Genomic DNA, 20,823 nt, shown 5'->3' with positions numbered 1-20,823 from the left:
CAATTTATTTATAGTCTATATAGCCACATAGTTGGTAAGATATAAAAAATTTCTAATTATATCTAGTCAAATCAAATGACAATTATGTCTTTAGGTAAGTCTGCCAAACAATGCTTTGCCAAAGAAGGTTGGCCAAAAATGTTTTGACCGAAGAAAGTGGAAGAATCCAGAGCATCTGCATACCAGACTCTATAAAACCTCCTTGGGACAATTTTGCCCTGCTCTCCTGAAAGTTTCAAGGTAAGTGTATGGGTTCTGTAGGATTGCAGAGGCTAAGCAATTTCTTTTAATTTTGCATGTCTCATTGCATTCTGATTGCTTCTGATAAGCAGAAGGGAGGGTTCTAATACCGGGAATTTTCAATCTGTTTTCTATGACATCTTTTTATTTCCAACTCAAAATTTATGTCTGAAATACTATGCAATATAAGAAGGAAGTCACCGAATTGTAAATACACTAGTGAGTGCTTTAGAACCTCTAATGTCATGACAGGCAGCACAGCAAGTTATTAACTGTTAGTCCAGTTACCTTGAGGTAATTTTACCATATTTGTTCCCTATTTTTTGTATTCCTACCCCTCACAGAAAAGATTGTATGGAGCCTGATAGGATGTATACAGTGTGAAAGTAAGTAAATTCACTTTCCACTGATCATGGGTAATGAAAGGCCTTCTTGGAGACATATTGCTGATAATTAAGGGCAACAGAAGAGAAAGATTTGCTTTATGTTTAGTTCTTCAGTATACCAATATAAAACGAAAAAACACCCAACAGTATGATAATACTGCAACATTATAATTGTTCTTAAAAACTCTGTTCATAGATAAAAGACTAAAATTATTTAGAATGCTGTCTTAGTCTCAAGTAGGATGTAAGTACTTAGGTGTTCAAATCAAAACTAGCTTTCAAAAGGTGTTATTGAAAATGACATATTAGTTAAATACAGGGAAGATAGAAACGGTAAGGTATTTCATCACCGGCACAGAAAACTATTGTCTAATTGATTGAAGGTATTTTTTCCCCCTTCAGACTTTTGTTGAGCTGTCTTCAGTAAAGCGCAGACATGACTTCTCCAGACGCTGAGATGGCTGTTTTTGGGGAGGCAGCTCCTTATCTCCGAAAATCGGAAAAGGAGAGAATTGAGGCCCAGAACAAGCCTTTTGATGCCAAGACATCCGTCTTCGTGGTCCACCCTAAAGAATCCTTTGTGAAAGGAACAATCCAGAGCAGGGAATCAGGGAAGGTCACTGTCCAGACTGAAGCTGGAGAGGTGAGCAAAATTCAAGATTCAGATCAGCATTTGATTCCCACTCTGAGCTTTCAGCTGACGCACACAGATCTTTTGTCTCCTTGACAGACCCTGACCGTGAAGGAAGATCAAATCTTCTCCATGAACCCTCCCAAGTACGACAAGATCGAGGACATGGCCATGATGACCCACCTCCACGAGCCCGCTGTGCTGTACAACCTCAAAGAGCGTTACGCAGCCTGGATGATCTACGTAAGTACCAGCAGCAGCCTGCCTTTGGGCAGCCGGGAGGAACTGCTCTGCCAGGCCAAGTGGGAGCCAACGTGCTGTCTCCCTTCCTCGCAGACCTACTCGGGGCTCTTCTGCGTCACTGTCAACCCCTACAAGTGGCTGCCGGTGTACAACCCGGAGGTGGTGTTGGCCTACCGAGGCAAGAAGCGCCAGGAGGCCCCTCCACACATCTTCTCCATCTCGGACAATGCCTATCAGTTCATGTTAAATGGTGAGTTGCTTGATAACCCTTCAAATGATATTGTGGTGTACACTTCAGGAAAAATCTTTTCTGTGCAGGTAATCTTTGAACAGATGAAATTATATTTACATTATATATGTCAGCTGAGTAAACTAGAATGCCCATCTTGAAATGAGATAAACAGCACATGTGAGAATGTCATAGAAGGAAGTCCAGAAATTAGGTTTTGTAATTGCTGAGTAAAAGGTCTGATGGAAAGCAGAGTTAGCAATGCTAAAGTCGTGTTGGTGCTCTATTTTAATAAAAGGCATGGAATCAAACTTACTAACTTAACATCCATATAAGAAAGTAAGAAAAAAATCACTGTAAATTGAAGTTCCAAATGCAAATAAGTGCACTATCAGAGCTTTTTTACTGCCTTAAAACTGCAAATTATAAAGGATTGTCAGATGAGGCAGAGAGAGCCTAAAAGGCAGGAGATACAATGGAAAATGGAAGATTGGCAGAACGGCTAGCTAAGAAACAGGTATTACTTCTCAAGAATAAGATCTCAGACTTACAGTGAAAAATGCTACAGAAATTTTGGCTCAATGCTCATTAAGGTAGAAGAAAAGAAAATGAATGTTAGTAATTACTGGGGGGACTGGTGGGACAGGACAAAAAGAGAACAAAAAGTGCAGTAGATCCATGATACCACATTTTGTTAAAAAGTGGAACACTGACATCTTAACTAATGCACCAGTTCTATTTTTTCACATTAAAAAAGGATATAGTGAACATGGAAATGTTCACCAAAGGACAAAAAACCATGCATAGGCATGAAATAAATTTGGTACGAATAACAAGTAGGTAAGGACACTGATGATAGAGAAGAGAAAACTGAGGGAATATATCACAGAAATTTGTGAAATCTAATTTGCACAGATATTAAGGGTTGTACAGAAAGCAGAATCAGAATTCATTCTTACTTTCTGCCTAAAATTTGAACTGCTAGGATGCATCAAAACAACTATCAGTTCAAACTTTTTAAAAAGCAAAGGGAATCACAAATTGCATACAAGATACTGAAGTCCTGGATACTTTTATTAATAGAAATCACATGTCCTAAAGGTCTATTTCAATGACTAAAATTAGGAGACCATTTCATGCAAAGTCTACCCAGACCACTGCATACAATTATACTGTGCCTGGCTCAAAAAATCCCTGAAATCAGGAGGACCTATAGTCTTATCTCAGACGGCTCTTGAGTCACCAGAAAGTGCCAATTCATTTTACGTTACATGTTTTAGTCACTTTAATCATATTGAAATTATAAAATTATATTAATGATATTTGGGTTTGGTTCATTCATATATACAAAAATATCAATCTTGATTGAAAGAGAATTATCTTAAAAAGAAGCTAGCATATTTAATCTTACACACATATCCAAATAACAGTTCACTTTTTTTATTTGGGGAACTTAAAAAATTTACAAAATGGATTAAATGCCACATTTTCAAGGTGATTTAACTGGAAATTGGCTATCTAGAATTCCTAAACTCTTAACAAAGCTTCAGTACACAGTTAGTTTTGCTCACAGATTTTGATTTCTTTGCAATTGAGCACCACTAAGAAAAATCTTTCCACTTTTTTGCAGATCGTGAGAACCAGTCGATCCTGATCACGTACGTACACCCCCTGCTCGGGTCCCTGCGGGGCTGCCCGGTGCCAGGGGACCTCCTGCCTGACCACACGCTCTCTGCGTCTCTCTTTGGTTTGACAGCGGAGAATCCGGTGCCGGGAAGACTGTGAACACGAAGCGTGTCATCCAGTACTTTGCAACAATTGCAGCGAGCGGGGATAAGAAGAAAGAGGAGCAGTCAGGCAAAATGCAGGTAAAGTAACAGGTGCTGGCTGGAATCAATGCTTTCCTCTGTTCCTGACGTGATTTTTGGAAAGGATAAGCAGCAATAATTCTCATCCTGCAGGGAACGCTTGAGGATCAAATCATCAGCGCCAACCCACTGCTGGAGGCCTTTGGAAACGCCAAGACCGTGAGGAACGACAACTCCTCACGCTTTGTAAGCTGTTTTAGGAGAAATTGCTCCTTGTTGTAACAGTAGTGATGGGCTAGTGGCATTCTCACAGAAGGAGACAGCAATGAAACGCCTCCAGGCTGAAATGCCGCTGCTTCTCCTTAACAGGGCAAATTCATCAGAATCCACTTTGGGGCCACAGGCAAACTGGCTTCTGCTGACATTGAAACTTGTAAGTCGCTCTCCTGGCCTGATCCCACTCCTTCCTAAATTCCCGGCTCCATGTGAGTACCAGTGCCTGACCCTTGCTACCCTCCTTGACAGACCTGCTGGAGAAGTCCAGAGTCACTTTCCAGCTCCCAGCAGAAAGAAGCTACCACATATTCTATCAGGTCACGTCCAACAAGAAGCCGGAGCTAATTGGTAGGAAGGGTCTTTATGACTTTTTGGGGATGATTGCTGAGCAGCAGTTCCCGCTGTTACCTGGCTGGCAAAACTAAGCGTCTGCCTTGCCTCTTCCTGCTTTCAGACATGCTCCTCATTACCACCAACCCTTTTGATTTCCACTTTGTGAGTCAAGGTGAGGTCACTGTTCCCAGCATTGATGACCAGGAGGAGCTCATGGCTACAGACGTAAGTGACACAGAAAAGAGGTACCTACTGTACACTTGTTTTGATGGTGACATAGGTGGCCTACTAAGGACATGCATTTTCCTTCATTGTTTTGACTGCAGAGTGCCATTGACATCCTGGGCTTCACTGCTGATGAGAAGACAGCCATCTACAAGCTGACAGGGGCTGTCATGCACTACGGGAACCTGAAGTTCAAGCAGAAGCAGCGTGAGGAGCAGGCAGAGCCCGATGGCACAGAAGGTCCTTAGCAACTGACTCTTTAATAAAGAAATCAGTTTTGGGAAATATTGCTTGTAGACAGGATGAAAGCTATAGCTTAATCAAGTGAAAACTGAATAATGTTTCTTTCAGGGTCCTTGAAGTTCCAAATCTAATTCTCTGACCCCTGCCTATCTTACTGTTACTCCTTCAGTTAGCTTTTTGCTGGGCTAATTTCATGGATCTTTCCATTTATCATGTAGAGGGTTTTAACAAGCTCTTTTAAAGAGGAAGCTTCCCTGGTTTCAGACATAGGCTCTAGCATCAACTCTGGTATGTGCATACTTCTATTGGCAGCTCAGACCGTGGCCTATCTATATGTAAATAAAAATTGTAAGCTTTCTTAGATATTGTCTAAGATGCCAAGTTTTAATCCTTATGTATTTTTAAATTTTTGTTGTTTATGTTTCCTAATCTCTTTTTTGAGATTGTTGTTACAGTTTATGAATTTAGTTAAGGTATTCAAGGAAACCTTTCATACTTGTAACTACTTTCAAAAAAATGTCAATATTGGCTTTCACAGCTTTCCTGTATTCAATATACTTGCTGTGATACTAGATTAAAAGACTTGCAGTCAAGAATTTTGAACATTGGTGTAATTTCTGGGACATACACCCATTGATAAAATTCCAGTCCTTATCCAATGATCAATATTTTCTTTGCCTTTCTTGTCTTTCAGTTGCTGACAAGGCTGCCTACCTGATGGGCCTGAACTCAGCTGACCTGCTCAAAGCTCTTTGTTATCCTCGGGTGAAAGTTGGGAATGAATTTGTGACCAAAGGTCAAACTGTGGAGCAGGTAAAATAATTGGTTATTAGGAATAAATGGTTTTTCCTCAGAATATCTCTTCAGACAGTTAAAATTCCTTAAAATTTCTCTGTGCAGTAACTTCTGTGTTTCCCCTTTGCTTTAGGTGAACAATGCAGTTGGTGCTCTGGCAAAGGCTGTCTATGAGAGGATGTTCTTGTGGATGGTTGTTCGCATCAACCAACAACTGGATACCAAACAACCCAGACAGTACTTCATTGGTGTCCTGGACATCGCTGGCTTTGAGATCTTTGATGTAAGGAGCAGGGATTTCACAACAGCTTCATGGAAGGGGCAGTGGGTGTTAAGAAAATTATGACTTCTTTTAATTAAGAGTCATTTTTTTTTGTAAAAGGTACAATGATCAAGAGATCTCACTATGAAAGAAGTTGGCCTTTTCAAGTTAGATCTTGACAGGAAAGAAACTAACAGCACAGCATACAAGAATATTAAACTTAGTTAAAACAAAGAAAAAGGAAGTAATCTTTGACAAAATTATATGGGCCAAGGGTGTGGAAAATAGTGACAGACATTAGAAATGTTCACACTGTTGGTGAAAATTATTGAAAGAGATTAGGAAATGCTTGTGCAGTTTGTGAAAGAACCCCAAAAGCTTCCATACCAGCTCATGGAAATATCTAGAGCCACTCTCTTAAGAACAAAAAACATTTGAGTATCAAATTGAGGCTGTATTCATGATCAGGGTGTTTGGAGAGGCAGAGTTTAGTAATAAATTTGTTCTTCTAGGAGATAGTGTGCTGAAATTACTAAATTTGCTTTAGAATTAAGGGTTTCCAAAGGGATAAGGATTAGTTATCGTAATTAAAGTATCCATATTATATGGAATGATAAAAAATGAAAAAAAACCACCCTCTACATTACAATGACTTACAGGTCTTTTCTCTCTTCAGAGGGCAAGTACAGTCGCACTGAGGGTTTTCTGGGAGAACAGATAGGGAAGGAGCCTTGTGCTTGTCTGAAAAGACAAAAGAAGGATCAGAAATACACAGGGAAAATTCTTGTTGTGATGGCTAAACCCTGACAACATTGCATGTCTTTCTGTGCCTGGCAGTTCAACAGCTTTGAGCAGCTGTGTATCAACTTCACCAACGAGAAACTGCAACAGTTCTTCAACCACCACATGTTCGTGCTGGAGCAGGAGGAGTACAAGAAGGAAGGAATTGAGTGGACATTCATTGACTTTGGGATGGACCTGGCTGCCTGCATTGAGCTCATTGAGAAGGTACCCTTCCTGTTCAGGTGCACTAGTACTGGAATCCTGTAGTTATTGAGGGATACAAAAAGAGTTTGTTTATGTCTGGGTTAAAATGGTAAATTTCAATTATTAAAGTGCTCTGTATTTCTGTAATTTATAATGTTGCCAGCAAATGGTTAAAAGTAGTTCCAAAAGTAAAGGTGAAACACCAACGACAAAAAATTAGAAACGTCAGTAAATTTTCTGAGACATATTGTCCAGAAAAGAAGAGAAGCAATCTTATATTATGATTTGTTTCACATCTTTCTGCCCCAAGACAAGCCTCTTTCCAACTCAGGAATGTGTTTCTCCATCTTGTCTATTCTAATGTTTTCCAGCCCATGGGCATCTTCTCCATCCTGGAAGAGGAGTGCATGTTCCCCAAGGCAACTGACACCTCTTTCAAGAACAAGCTCTACGACCAGCATCTGGGCAAGTCCAGCAACTTCCAGAAGCCCAAGCCTACCAAAGGCAAGGCTGAGGCCCACTTCTCCCTGATACATTATGCTGGCACGGTGGACTATAACATCACTGGCTGGCTGGAGAAGAACAAGGACCCCCTGAATGAAACTGTCATTGGGTTGTACCAGAAATCCTCTGTGAAGACACTGGCCTTACTCTTTGCCAACTATGGTGGAGCAGATGCAGGTCAGCTCTGTGAAAACTGTATTTTCAGTGTGGGACACTGTTGACAGGAAATTAAACAGGAAAACCTGAATGTTAAAAAATTGTTTTCTCTTCTTTAGTTCAGTGTTCAGCTTCAGTATTTTAATATTGTTTCCCCCTCCTTTCATTTATAGAGGGTGGTGGTGGCAAAAAGGGTGGCAAGAAGAAGGGTTCTTCTTTCCAGACTGTCTCAGCTCTTTTCCGGGTACGTACCAGTTTCCTCACTTTGACCCTTTTTACTTTAAGAAAGGGAATTTAAAATATGAAAAGTGATATTATGACCCTTGAAGTCCTATATCAAGAAAGTGAAGAAGTTTGTGTACTATAGGTAAATTTTATTTCCATTTAATTGATGGATAAGTTTCTTCTCTTTTGCAACATTGAATGATATTGTCTTATTAATATATCAAAACGAAAACTCTTTGAAATGGTTGAGGATGTTGCCATTCAGACTTTATTTCATACCTTTCTATTTTTTAAGCTGAATATGACATTGAAATAGGCAAATTTCTTTCTGCTGTTGCACCTAGTTCAGAACGTTTTGCCAAACAAAGATTTTTGACTTCTGAATATTTTCAATACTGCTCCATGCATGATTCTTAAGTAACAGTGCATTTCTGAAAAACAGAAAGGTTGGCTTTAAGATTGTCACATAAAAAAACCTAACCAAGACACTGAATAACGAGAGCAAGCATAGGGAATTGTTCACAATTTTCAAAAGCATGAGCCTCAGGGTATCAAATGACTTATATCCCAGTTCTTGTAAATAGTAAATTATGATGACACAGTAACCAAATTGTATTTCCTTTTAATAGTAGTATTCAACATTGAAAAATGGATGAAGACATAGCTTTTCTACATTAATATGGAAATTTTGTAATCTGGTTTAAATCTGACAAATAATTAATTCCTTTCCATTGATGAAGCAGTTGCAGCTGCAGGGATGCAGATCTTTAATTTGTTGACCTAAACTTCACCTTATATTCTCATAGGAGAACTTAAACAAGCTGATGACAAATCTTCGCAGCACTCACCCCCATTTTGTACGATGCATCATCCCAAATGAAACAAAAACACCTGGTAAGCGAATGCAATAGGAGGAAAACTCAAGCCACAGAAGCGCTTTCCCTGAGTATCAAACAATGGGGACGTCATTAACGGTGGCGTTTGTTAGGTGCCATGGAGCACGAGCTGGTACTGCATCAGCTGCGGTGTAACGGCGTGCTGGAAGGGATCAGAATTTGCAGGAAAGGGTTCCCCAGCAGAGTCCTGTATGCTGACTTCAAACAAAGGTAACAGTGCTCCGCCTTCCTCCCCATTCTTTTCCTGTTCTATACCTTCTATGTCCTAAACGGCTTAAACATCAGATTTACTACAGAGTATACTACATACACTGTAATCAAATCACATTAGTTTACCTCTGTAAACGGTGACATACCACAAAAATTTCCTTCACACATCCACACCATATTTGAACAATACATGTTTCCACCCCATGTCCTAAAAATGCCTGTGAACTGTCTTCAGTAAGATCTGTCCCTATCAATGACGTAGTCAATTGTTGCTGAAAATGACCAGCCGAGAGCTGTTGCTTAGAAAACACCGGGTATCCTAACACAAATATTTTAAGAAGGAAATGAACAGTAATATAAAAATATTTCACTGCCAGTTCATGATGATATGACATGGCTGATGATCAGGATTTCCTTGGGCTCTGAGGTAACAACATGAAATCTTCACTTACACTGCCTTGAAAAAATGGACTATCTCTAATGCATGACCGTACCCACTCAGACTTGAGAAGACTGAGAGGTTCACTTGCAGTGGAGGTTTTCTCAATGGAGATATCTTCATGTTCTACTTTCTCCTACAGATACAGAGTGCTTAACATAAGCGCTATTCCAGAAGGTCAGTTCATGGATAGCAAGAAGGCTTCAGAGAAGCTTCTTGGGTCCATTGATGTGGATCACACTCAGTACAGATTTGGTCACACCAAGGTAGAAACAAGTCCTTCTTTCAAACACTATGTGCCTCTGTCATGCACTACATGAGACTGATGTGCTACAATGCTCCCTTTCATAAGGTGTTCTTCAAAGCTGGACTGATAGGTCTGCTGGAGGAGATGAGAGATGAAAAACTAGCAGAGATTATGACCAGGACACAAGCCAGGTGCAGAGGCTTCCTGATGAGAGTGGAGTATCGGAAAATGGTGGAGAGGAGGTAGACATTTTTCACCCAGATATTGTGTCCTTTGTGTCTTGGCTAATTGAGACTACATTCACCACCCACGAAATATGCAATAGCCATGTGAATTTTATTTCAGGGATGCCATCTTCTGCATCCAGTACAATGTTCGTGCATTCATGAACGTGAAGCACTGGCCCTGGATGAAGCTGTTCTTCAAGATCAAGCCCTTGCTGAAGAGTGCAGAGTCTGAGAAGGAGATGGCCAACATGAAACAGGAGTTTGAGAAAACCAAGGAAGAGCTCGCAAAGTCTGAGGCAAAGAGGAAGGAGCTGGAGGAGAAAATGGTGGTCCTGCTGCAGGAGAAGAATGACCTGCAGCTCCAAGTGCAGGCGGTGAGTGTCACCGCCCGTTTGTCCCTGGGAAAAGGACAATATACAGTCAGAGTGCTTCAGAATACTGTTTCTGTCAGGCAAAAGGACTCCAAGCCCTAGCTCCTGCTGAAAGTAGTAACTGAAGTGACCGCTGTTCTGTCGTGCTTGTGGGTGCGTGAGGTATTGTCATAGCTACCCTCTCTGTGAGGCATTTTTAAGAGACACAGAAACCTTGGAATCGATAATGATTCCAGATGACAAGGCTTGCAGTGGGCCAGTAGGCAAGATCTTCCAGTTGCTGGAGTGGAAGTCAGGTTCAGCCCCCATTTTAACACATGCCTACTCAGTAACGCAGAAGACAGGGTGGAGATACTTCAAAACATTATAACCCATAAAAATCTCTGTCTCCCCACCAGGAAGCCGATAGCTTGGCTGATGCTGAGGAAAGGTGTGACCAGCTCATCAAAACCAAAATCCAGCTGGAAGCCAAAATTAAGGAGGTGACTGAAAGGGCTGAGGATGAGGAGGAAATCAATGCTGAGCTGACAGCCAAGAAGAGAAAACTGGAGGATGAATGTTCAGAGCTGAAGAAAGATATTGATGACCTGGAGTTGACGTTGGCCAAAGTGGAGAAGGAAAAACATGCCACCGAAAACAAGGTACAAACATGGGGAGTCACATGAAGGGCAAAGGACAGATGCCTCCCCGATGAGCCTGGCATCCTCAGAACAGAGCTAGGTTTGGGACATACCAGGAGCACCACAGTGGGGCAGCCCAAATACACGAGCTCCTGGCTAAGCACTGCAAAGGGAAAATGCCACTGCACAAGCAGTCAAGTCTTCTACACAGACATTTGGCACTTTCTTCCAATCAACAGGTGAAAAACCTCACAGAGGAGATGGCGGCCCTGGACGAGACCATTGCCAAGCTGACTAAAGAGAAGAAAGCCCTCCAAGAGGCCCATCAGCAGACACTGGATGACCTGCAGGTAGAAGAGGACAAAGTCAATACGCTGACCAAAGCCAAGACCAAGCTGGAGCAGCAAGTGGACGATGTAAGCACGGTTGTCCAGAAGAACAGGGCGGGCACAGATTATAGAACTGGCTGGTAGAGCACTGATGGTTATCTTCTATTCAGCTGGAAGGGTCCCTGGAGCAAGAGAAGAAACTGCGCATGGACCTTGAGAGAGCTAAGAGGAAACTCGAAGGAGACCTGAAGCTGGCCCAGGACAGCATCATGGATTTGGAGAACGACAAGCAGCAGCTGGATGAGAAACTGAAGAAGTAAGCGTGGCTGTGGGGCACCAGACTGTGGGGCTGATGCGCTTGGCGGGTTTTGCTCAGACGCTAACACAGTTTGCTTTGCCCAAAGGAAAGACTTTGAAATCAGCCAGATCCAGAGCAAAATTGAGGATGAGCAAGCCCTGGGCATGCAGTTACAGAAGAAGATCAAGGAGCTGCAGGCAAGTGTCTGGCCCTTCCCCTCTCTCAGCCAGTCTCAGGTCGGGAAGGAGGAGGGCATGGGTGCGAAGGGTGCCTAATGTTCCCCAGGCTCGTATTGAGGAGCTGGAGGAGGAAATTGAGGCAGAGCGAACCTCTCGGGCAAAAGCCGAGAAGCATCGGGCTGACCTGTCGAGGGAGCTAGAGGAGATCAGCGAGCGCCTGGAAGAAGCCGGAGGGGCTACCGCCGCTCAGATTGAGATGAACAAGAAGCGTGAGGCAGAATTTCAGAAGATGCGTCGCGACCTGGAGGAGGCCACGCTGCAGCACGAAGCCACGGCTGCGGCCCTGCGCAAGAAGCACGCGGACAGCACCGCTGAGCTTGGGGAGCAGATCGACAACCTGCAGCGAGTGAAGCAGAAGCTGGAGAAGGAGAAGAGTGAGCTCAAGATGGAGATTGACGACTTGGCCAGTAACATGGAGTCTGTCTCCAAAGCCAAGGTATTGAACTGCGGTGGCACATGCTCACGGGGCCGATGTATGGCACATAGGCTATGTCTACCAGCCACATTCTCATTACAAAGGTCCTTGCTGTCAGCACAGGGCAGAGTCCAGGTGTTCATCTCCTTTCCTTCCTTCCGTTTGCTCTCTAGGCAAACCTGGAGAAGATGTGCCGCACTCTGGAAGACCAGCTGAGTGAGATTAAAACTAAGGAGGAACAGAATCAGCGCATGATCAATGACCTCAATACTCAACGAGCTCGTCTGCAGACAGAATCAGGTGAGACATCCTCATTCCTGAGCTTCACTGTGAGGACCTGCATGCCGTGAGGATCCCACAGGGTGCAAGATGATTCCTGCTATAACCTCTCCCAGCCACTCCTGATGACGTGGGCTTACATGCAGGAACCATCGTATTGATAGTAGTCGGGCTACCTTTTTTCTCTTTACCCTTACCAGGTGAATATTCACGCCAGGTGGAGGAAAAAGATGCTCTGATTTCTCAGCTGTCTAGGGGCAAGCAAGGATTTACGCAGCAGATTGAGGAGCTCAAGAGACATCTAGAGGAAGAAATAAAGGTCTGGAAACACCCTGCTGTCCGCAACCTACATCACCTCAAAACATCCGCAGAATCCTGTCCAATCCAAACTGGTTTCGTATTCTTTCCCCAAAACACATGTAGTACGGGAGGGAACACCAGTAACACACATGCCCTCACTCCTAAGCTAGAGAGGGAAGGAAGCGTAATGGTTTGGACCCTGGAGGAAGTAGTCCACAAGGCTTTCACGAGATCCTGACAATACTCTAGGACAGGATGCAGACACGTGTGTCAAAGCGTTTAGAGCAACAGCAGGTTACTGACCCCAGAGCCCCTGTCACTAACACATCCTGATCTTGCAGAACCCATTGATGAAGGCTTCATCAGCTCCCAGCTTTGCATTTGCCTAGTTAGAGTTTCAGCCTAATTTCACTGCCAGTTTTACTGTCAAGAGGCGTCTCAAGGCAAGTATTCAGGTTACCGATCCCTTTGTTTCCCCAGGCCAAGAACGCACTGGCCCACGCCTTGCAGTCTGCTCGCCACGACTGTGACCTGCTGCGGGAGCAATACGAGGAGGAGCAGGAAGCCAAGGGGGAGCTGCAGCGCGCCCTGTCCAAGGCCAACAGCGAAGTGGCCCAGTGGAGAACCAAATACGAGACGGATGCTATTCAGCGCACGGAGGAGCTGGAGGAGGCCAAGTACGTGGGAAGCGGGATGTCAAACGGCTGGAGAAGACTGAGGCTGTCAAGGGAAAGTGGAGTCTCTGGGAGTGGGTTACGACAGGGGTGGGACAAAGGCAGGGATCTGTTGTCTTTGTGGTAGAGGGGTCAGAGGGAGAGACAGGAAAGCGTGCTGTGGAAAAAGTGCAAACTGGAAGGACAAACGTAGCCCTTAGGGCTAGAAATGCGGAACCAGGCTGAATACTCCTTAGGTGCTAGGACACAGAGTGACAGAACCTGTAGGCAGCATGCAGTCTTGGAACAGAAAAAACACTGTGAAAGGCACTGGGCTCAGAGCCCCCAGAAGTGGCCAGCTGCCCTCTCACCGAAGTACAAAATGGGCTGCCCTCTGGTCTCTGACCTGGAGCTGTACTTATCTCCTCCCAGGAAGAAGCTGGCCCAGCGCCTGCAGGATGCAGAGGAACACGTTGAAGCTGTGAATGCCAAATGTGCCTCCCTGGAGAAGACAAAGCAGAGGCTGCAGAATGAAGTGGAGGACCTGATGATTGACGTGGAGCGATCAAATGCTGCCTGCGCAGCTCTGGATAAGAAGCAGAGGAACTTTGACAAGGTCTTGTGCGCTCCAGCCCTGGGGTTCCTGGTCAGAGCGTCCCCTCCCGATTGCCACATCCACGCTCACGTGCCGTTTCCCTTCAGATCCTGGCAGAATGGAAGCAGAAGTATGAGGAAACGCAGGCTGAGCTGGAGGCCTCCCAGAAGGAGGCTCGCTCCCTCAGCACGGAGCTCTTTAAGATGAAGAATGCCTACGAGGAGTCCCTGGACCACCTGGAAACGCTGAAGCGTGAGAACAAGAACTTGCAGCGTAAGTCCCTGGCCCTCTGCTCCTGGCTGGGCTTTCCCACTGTCCACCACTACCCACCGCTCCACAGGGGTCTGTGCCTGCGTGTCTGCAAAGATGCCCGTCACCTTGGTGCGGCAGGGCCCTTCCCGTTCTGCTCCGTGCCTGACCGTGCCGTTGGCCTTTGCTCCCACAGAGGAGATTGGTGACCTCACAGAGCAGATTGCAGAGGGAGGCAAGGCCATTCATGAGCTGGAGAAAGCCAAGAAGCAGATTGAGCAGGAGAAATCTGAAATCCAGGCCTCGCTGGAGGAAGCTGAGGTACACAGCATTACTTATGGCTCTCTTACATGTCTTGGATCTCTGTCTCGTTGTAAACACTGCGGAGTCATTGCCAGGCACAGGAGGAAAAGAGCATTTGTATAAAAGCGTGCCAATAATATCTAAACGTGGCATTCCTTTATACTCAGGGCTTCGGGGTCAGCATTTCTCTTATGAAAAGTATTCCTGTTCACTCTTCCTCAGGCGTCCCTTGAACATGAAGAGGGGAAGATCCTGCGCCTCCAGCTTGAGCTCAACCAGGTGAAGTCTGAGATTGACAGGAAGATAGCAGAGAAAGATGAGGAGATTGACCAGATGAAGAGGAACCACCTCCGAGTTGTGGAGTCCTTGCAGAGCACCCTGGACGCTGAGATCAGGAGCAGGAATGAGGCCCTGCGGCTGAAGAAGAAGATGGAGGGAGACCTGAATGAAATGGAGATCCAGCTGAGCCATGCCAACCGCGTGGCTGCAGAGGCACAAAAGAACCTGAGAAACACGCAGGCTGTGCTCAAGGTCTGTTCAGCAAAGCAACAGGGAGAGAAATGTGCTCCCTTACAATTCTGGTGCACAAGTGCGCACTGCCACCTTGCCATTTCTCTTGTCCCTTTTACAGGATACCCAGCTACACTTGGACGATGCTCTGAGGACGCAGGAGGACCTGAAGGAGCAGGTGGCCATGGTGGAGCGCCGAGCAAACCTGCTGCAGGCTGAAATTGAGGAGCTGCGGGCAGCCCTGGAGCAGACGGAGCGGTCAAGGAAGGTGGCTGAGCAGGAGCTTCTGGATGCCACTGAACGAGTGCAGCTCCTCCATACCCAGGTCAGGCACTGCTCTGGAAATTAGTCCCATCCACAAGGCACAACACAGAATGTGATTGTTACGCATCTTGTGAGTGTTTGCTGTGTAAACACATTGAGAGCCACGCCGTCATAGGTCTGATCCAGACAGCCACCCATGTCTGGTTTGCAGCTATGGCCCTAAAGAGGACTTTTGTGTTAAAGACTTTCAAGAAACAATACTCACACTTTTAGCTCTTGGTGTTGAGGCATTAGGTCTGACAGTACAAATCCCGTCTTTCCTGTTGCACAGAACACCAGCTTGATCAACACCAAGAAGAAGCTGGAGACAGACATTACCCAAATCCAGAGTGAAATGGAGGATACGATCCAGGAAGCCCGCAATGCTGAAGAGAAGGCCAAGAAGGCCATCACAGATGTGAGTTGGGGGCTCCCTTCAGTGCCGATGGTGGGTGTATTTTCCCTCAGATGGTCTCCAGCCCCACGATGGCTTTGACCCTTTGCTCTCATCAGGCAGCCATGATGGCAGAAGAGCTGAAGAAGGAGCAGGACACCAGCGCCCACCTGGAGAGGATGAAGAAGAACCTGGACCAGACGGTGAAGGACCTGCAGCACCGTCTGGATGAGGCCGAGCAGCTGGCTCTGAAGGGAGGCAAGAAGCAAATCCAGAAGCTGGAGGCCAGAGTGCGTGGGGCTTTTCTTTGTGCATGAGTGAGCACGCCACGTTAGCAGCCAGCAGGGAAGCTCCAAAGATGGGCTTCTCGTTGCAGGTGCGGGAGCTGGAAGGGGAGGTGGATGCTGAGCAGAAGCGCAGCGCTGAAGCCGTGAAGGGCGTGCGCAAGTACGAGAGGAGGGTGAAGGAGCTGACCTACCAGGTAAGGCAGGAGGCCTCCCTCAGCTGACAGAGTTTTCTCACAGCAAGTCAGATTTTGTGCACGCCATCCCCAAGGGGAATTGTTAACCTCATCCAGTGCAGAACCAGTAATTCACGCTCTTTCCTGCTTTCCAACCACTCCAGTCTGAGGAGGACCGGAAGAATATTCTCAGGCTGCAGGATCTGGTGGACAAGCTGCAAATGAAGGTGAAATCCTACAAGAGACAAGCTGAGGAGGCTGTAAGTATTGCTCAGAGGATGGGCCAGAGACACCTTCCAGTACGGCAGCACGCTCATTGAGATGGCTATGAATAGCAGGAAAGGGGCAGGACAGAAACTCCCAAGACACAGCAGTCTTGGCCACACCATTGAGTACGGTGTCACGAGGCCTTGCTGAGTTCTGGGCACCCTGCGGCAGCCAGGGACGAACGGAGGGAAGGTCTGCAGCCTGTTGTATACAGGAGGTCAGACTGAACAGCCCCGGGTGCCATATCCACTGGCTGAAGTTAACTGGAGGTCATGAATCTCTGCTAGTAAGGATCAGCAGAAGGCTTCAGGGTCTTTCTCACCTTAAAAAATCACACTGATGGCTGGGCAGCAAGTACTGGGAGAGTAAGTACACAAATGACAAATGCAAGTGACAAAATTGCTCTTCAAGAGTGGCACAGGACCGGTGATGTTTTTCACAGAGGGGTCCTGAGTAAGGGAGGATGAGGAGGTCACGGTGAGGCTTACGTGTAAGCAGTGATGGGTGGTGGATGGAGATTTGTGCCTTCCCCCAGGGAAGAGCCACAGCCCCAGAAGGCCAAGGCACAGGTGGAGTGAAACCCCTGCCCTGGGCTCCTCACCACCAACTCCCTCTCCCCACACAGGAGGAACTGTCCAATGTCAGCCTCTCCAAGTTCCGCAAGATCCAGCACGAGCTGGAGGAAGCCGAGGAGCGGGCTGACATTGCAGAGTCGCAGGTCAACAAGCTCCGAGTGAAGAGCCGGGAGTTTCACAGTACGAAGATAGCAGAGGAGGAGTGAGGATGTCATGAGGCAGCAAAGTGACCCGAGGGCTGCACAAAATGTGAACCTCTCGATCGCTTTTCTTAATTTCTATAATTGGTCTTTGTAATTGTGTCTAGAGAATAAAGACCGCAGATTGCTTTGCATACGAAGCAGGACTGCTTCTTCTCAGACTCTTTTGCTATTTTTGTCCCCGTAGTTATCTATGGGATCCCATTAATCCTTGGCGGTTGCTGGAAGTTTATCTTGTGTCCATTGGCTGTCCGATAGGTAGCACATGCTTTTATTTCACAGTCAGTTAAAAGTACAAGTAATAATGTATCTTGGCAAACGCTTTTTCCCGCGTTCAGACCCCAATCTGAATAACAGAAACACACTGGGTATGTACAGCCGCAAATTCTCATGTAGCCTATCATCCATCTCAGCTGGATTATTCTTATGCATTGTGTGTTGCCCCTGCGTGAAAGACACATGGATGGTGTCATGATATAGTAGAAGACGAACATATGCAGAGATGTCTGCCTGAGCTGGTATTCTCATCACATCAACAGCTCTGTGCCTCGAGGTAACTTCTGTCCCTTGTTTTCAGGAAGACCAGACAGCCTTGAAGTATTTTCTCAGGAGCCAAAGGGACTGAAGGAGCTTTGGGTGAGGCATGAATGCTAACTGAACCGGACACAGGTCAGAAAGCAATGATGACTGAGGAGCAGCTGGCAATGAAGGGAAAGCAAGAAGTACGTTATGAAGTGGAGGGCGGAGTACGTGTTGATGCTGAGCACTTCTGACAGTGTACTTCTTTCCAGCCCTGCTGTGCGTGTGGTGGTGGTTGAAGCAGGAGCTAGCTCCTGCAGTGAGCACAGGGCCTAGCAAGGCACAAGGGACAGGAGTGGAGATGGCAGGGTGGGCTGAGGAGACAGTGAGTCTGAACCAAGTGTTGCCTTAAATAGCCTTCTTTACAGGTTGAGCATTGCAAACTGGATGCAAAACAGCGTCCAGTGTAACAACATTGATTCTCTGCTCACTCTCATCAGGAAGAATGATCCAGCACCTTCTATCCAGCATCTACCTGCATCACTTTTAAGTGTGTTACTTGACTTTTTCTCATTTCACAGAGGGGCACGTGCAAAAAAAGAGACCCCAAATCTAACAAGATCTTGCAATGCCCAAGAAAGCCAACTGAAAAAGAAAATGCACAGGCAAGCATCTGCAGGAGCTCTGGGCTTTGTGGTGCCCTGCGTTTGGACGGTGAACACATTTGCCTACTGGCAAGTATTGGGGTAAAAAGGAGAAAATGGAGGCAGCTGGGAGCAGAGAATCAGGTCTCTTCCACGCTGGATGCATGCCTGAACTGCTGAGTGACTGACTATTCCTGACTCCTAGCTCCATTCTAGTCCCTAAAGAGAACCACACTCCTTCCTCGGCCTGGGAGCAGGCACAGAGTCCTCAGCACCCACTTTGTGAGAAGTGAAGCAGACAGCAGTGTGGAGTTGTGGGATGGCTCTGCTCTGAGAGCCTACGAGGCCCTCTGCAAGACTGTGTCTAGCTGGAGGCACTTCTCAGGGAGCTGAAGAGACTGATCTGGAGGGCAGGCAATGTGCACCTGTGCTGCCTGGCAAAGCAGTGAAGTGGCCACGGCAGCTCAGGATGGAGAGGGTATGAGATACTTTCCCGCAAATCTTGTTGCTTAGAGCTCAAACAATGTTGTCATCTCTTGCGTTAAGCTCAGACCTTGCCAAATACAAGCCTCACTGAGAGGAAGGTGTCACCCCAGCAGCCTTTAGTGGGGTGAGCAGGGAATCTCCACACTGCTGCAGTGGAGGCTGGGTGTTGTGTGTCAAACTGTCCGGTCTGACAACATCTTGCTCAGCACGCCTAACAAATAATTCCAGCATAATTGACAACCCCATTTGAAAGCCCACAGGAAACACCGTCCCCTTAAACCTGTGAGCAGGAAATACTCTCTGTGAATCAAATTTAAAAATCTGGAAGGGAGGAAGGAAGGGAGGAAGGAAGGAAGGGATTATGGATGCTTTGGTGAGACACTGGCATGTCACCTCTGCTGTAGGTCCTGCTTCAGCAGCCAGTGCTCTCTGCCAAGTCTACCTTGCTACACACTAGCTTGAAGCTACATGTTCCATGTTGCACAGCACGCTGGCGATTCACAGGGTGCACTGATCCCTACAGGCATGCTCTGCTAATCCAGAGAGCATGGCTGATAACAGCACCGGCATGCTGCAAATCCCACAGGGAATGCTTTTTCAAAGTCGTCTTTGCTTGCTTTCAATAATCCTCCTGACTATTACTTGATTCCTAACAGTCACCTTTCAAGGTATGTTTTGCTCCACCACACCAAACACAGCCCACGCACTTGCATCTGCTCTATGTTAACTTCCATTGTGTGTACCTGGGAACTAAGGCATCGACACAGAGCTATTAATAGACAGAGGTCAACTTCCATGCTGAGCACAGAAGTTCCAAATAGAGCTCCGTTGCAACTGCAGTTTCTTCTTCAAGAGGTAGCCAGCACATAGATTCACGCTGTCAGTTTGTGTCTGCTGCTAGCATTTGACCAGAGAAATGTTCTGCCAAAGGGCAACGTCCTCCAACACGTTCCAGCTATGTGCAGGGTTAGGTGGGAGAACGGGTTGTGTGCTACAGGCCTTCTGCAGCCTGAGCAGCCGGGCAGCCTTCTGCATCTTTCTTTGAGAAGCTGCTGTCTGCAGTTTCCTGTGTTCCCCTTTAGAGATCTCCTAGCTTTCTTCTCCCCTCCAAGTGGCCTTCTCTTGGAATATTCTTCCTTCTAAATCTGAATGGAAGTGAGCTCATTACCTCTCCTTGACTCTGCCCACAATCAGTCAGGCTGACGTTATTTATACAGGAATTCTCTTGGAATTATTTTGGTCCTTGGAATTATTCTCATTGTTTAGAGTAACAAGGAGGAACCTGGGAACTACCAACCAGTCAGTCCCACATCAGTCACTGGTAAGACCGTCGAACATATCTTCCTGGAAGTTATGTCAAAGTTTCTGGAACACAGGGAGGTGATTAGAGACAGCCGACACAGCTTCACCAAGAGCAAATTACACCTGACTAGCCTTGTGACCTTCTACAACGGGGTGACTGCATCAGCGTACAAGGGAATTGCAGCTGGTGCCTTTGTGACTTCTGTAAGGCCGTCGATACGGTGTCCCCCAACATTCTTGCCACGGAACTGGAGAGTTATGGTTTTGATGGATGGACTAAGGAATTGGCCAGATGGCCACATCCAAGGAGCTTTTTCAGGTCCCTTCCAACCCAAAACATCCTATGATTCTGTCCTGTAACTTCTGCATGTCCACGGGAGTCAGGGGTTGCCCAGAGAGGCAGGACTTCAGGCGCACCCCTGTGCTCACTGTTTCCTACCGGTGGCTGCTGGGCTCCTCTGGGGCAGGTCACAGGGTGTTTCCATCAGCATCCCCATGCCCTGCGCAGGGAGCCCACATGTGAGCTCTGGGTTTGAACTCCAAAACAGTGAGTGCTGCAGTGCCAGAGCCCTCCTTTGAACAAGTTCTTCATGCACAGGCCAGTACTTGCTGCTGGAAATTGGCTTGGATCACAGGCATCTTTTTTCCAACCTTGCCCCTGTGTTATTCTCTGAGCTTTATCCGCTCAGCTCTTTTAATAACCAAAATGCCAATGACCAGGAGAAGAGCGTGCTTAGATCTGACAGTGTTTGAAGCAGCTCAAGTGACAGTGCCCTTTTCCTAGCACTAGATCAGTCACTCTCCAGAACTATTGGGAAATTCCTCCTTTCTCAGAGTATCAGCATTGTACAGGATCGCCTACCACCCCTAGTGCCTTGATACAGGCAGCACTGTGTTGATAGCTTTTGTTGCTGGAATGGTGTGAATGTGTCAGTGTGCAAGATATTTGG

The 20,823-nt window shown here is 46.2% G+C and overlaps 1 protein-coding gene across 1 annotated transcript; it reads left to right on the top strand.

Annotated features, from left to right (window-relative positions):
- Nucleotides 1–1,062: 1,062 nt before the first annotated feature.
- Nucleotides 1,063–16,928, top strand: LOC130143779 (myosin heavy chain, skeletal muscle, adult-like). Its single transcript, XM_056326670.1, has 38 exons — nucleotides 1,063–1,269; nucleotides 1,357–1,500; nucleotides 1,594–1,750; nucleotides 3,360–3,387; nucleotides 3,486–3,597; nucleotides 3,691–3,783; nucleotides 3,907–3,970; nucleotides 4,063–4,161; nucleotides 4,268–4,371; nucleotides 4,473–4,611; nucleotides 5,309–5,427; nucleotides 5,543–5,692; nucleotides 6,509–6,679; nucleotides 7,030–7,339; nucleotides 7,492–7,562; nucleotides 8,350–8,437; nucleotides 8,532–8,649; nucleotides 9,231–9,354; nucleotides 9,441–9,577; nucleotides 9,681–9,936; nucleotides 10,332–10,574; nucleotides 10,793–10,969; nucleotides 11,053–11,198; nucleotides 11,287–11,377; nucleotides 11,466–11,855; nucleotides 12,008–12,134; nucleotides 12,314–12,432; nucleotides 12,894–13,090; nucleotides 13,499–13,682; nucleotides 13,769–13,934; nucleotides 14,107–14,231; nucleotides 14,436–14,744; nucleotides 14,845–15,048; nucleotides 15,319–15,444; nucleotides 15,540–15,710; nucleotides 15,797–15,901; nucleotides 16,045–16,140; nucleotides 16,773–16,928. The coding sequence occupies exons 1-38, from the start codon at nucleotides 1,063–1,065 to the stop codon at nucleotides 16,926–16,928; spliced, it is 5,823 nt and encodes a 1,940-aa protein (XP_056182645.1).
- The last annotated feature ends 3,895 nt before the right edge of the window (nucleotides 16,929–20,823 follow it).

This window comes from Falco biarmicus, chromosome 1 (assembly GCF_023638135.1).
Source record: "Falco biarmicus isolate bFalBia1 chromosome 1, bFalBia1.pri, whole genome shotgun sequence".
Classification (NCBI taxonomy): Eukaryota; Metazoa; Chordata; class Aves; order Falconiformes; family Falconidae; genus Falco; species Falco biarmicus.
Note: the sequence above shows the minus strand (reverse complement) of the source record. Positions and strands in the feature narration are given on the sequence as shown.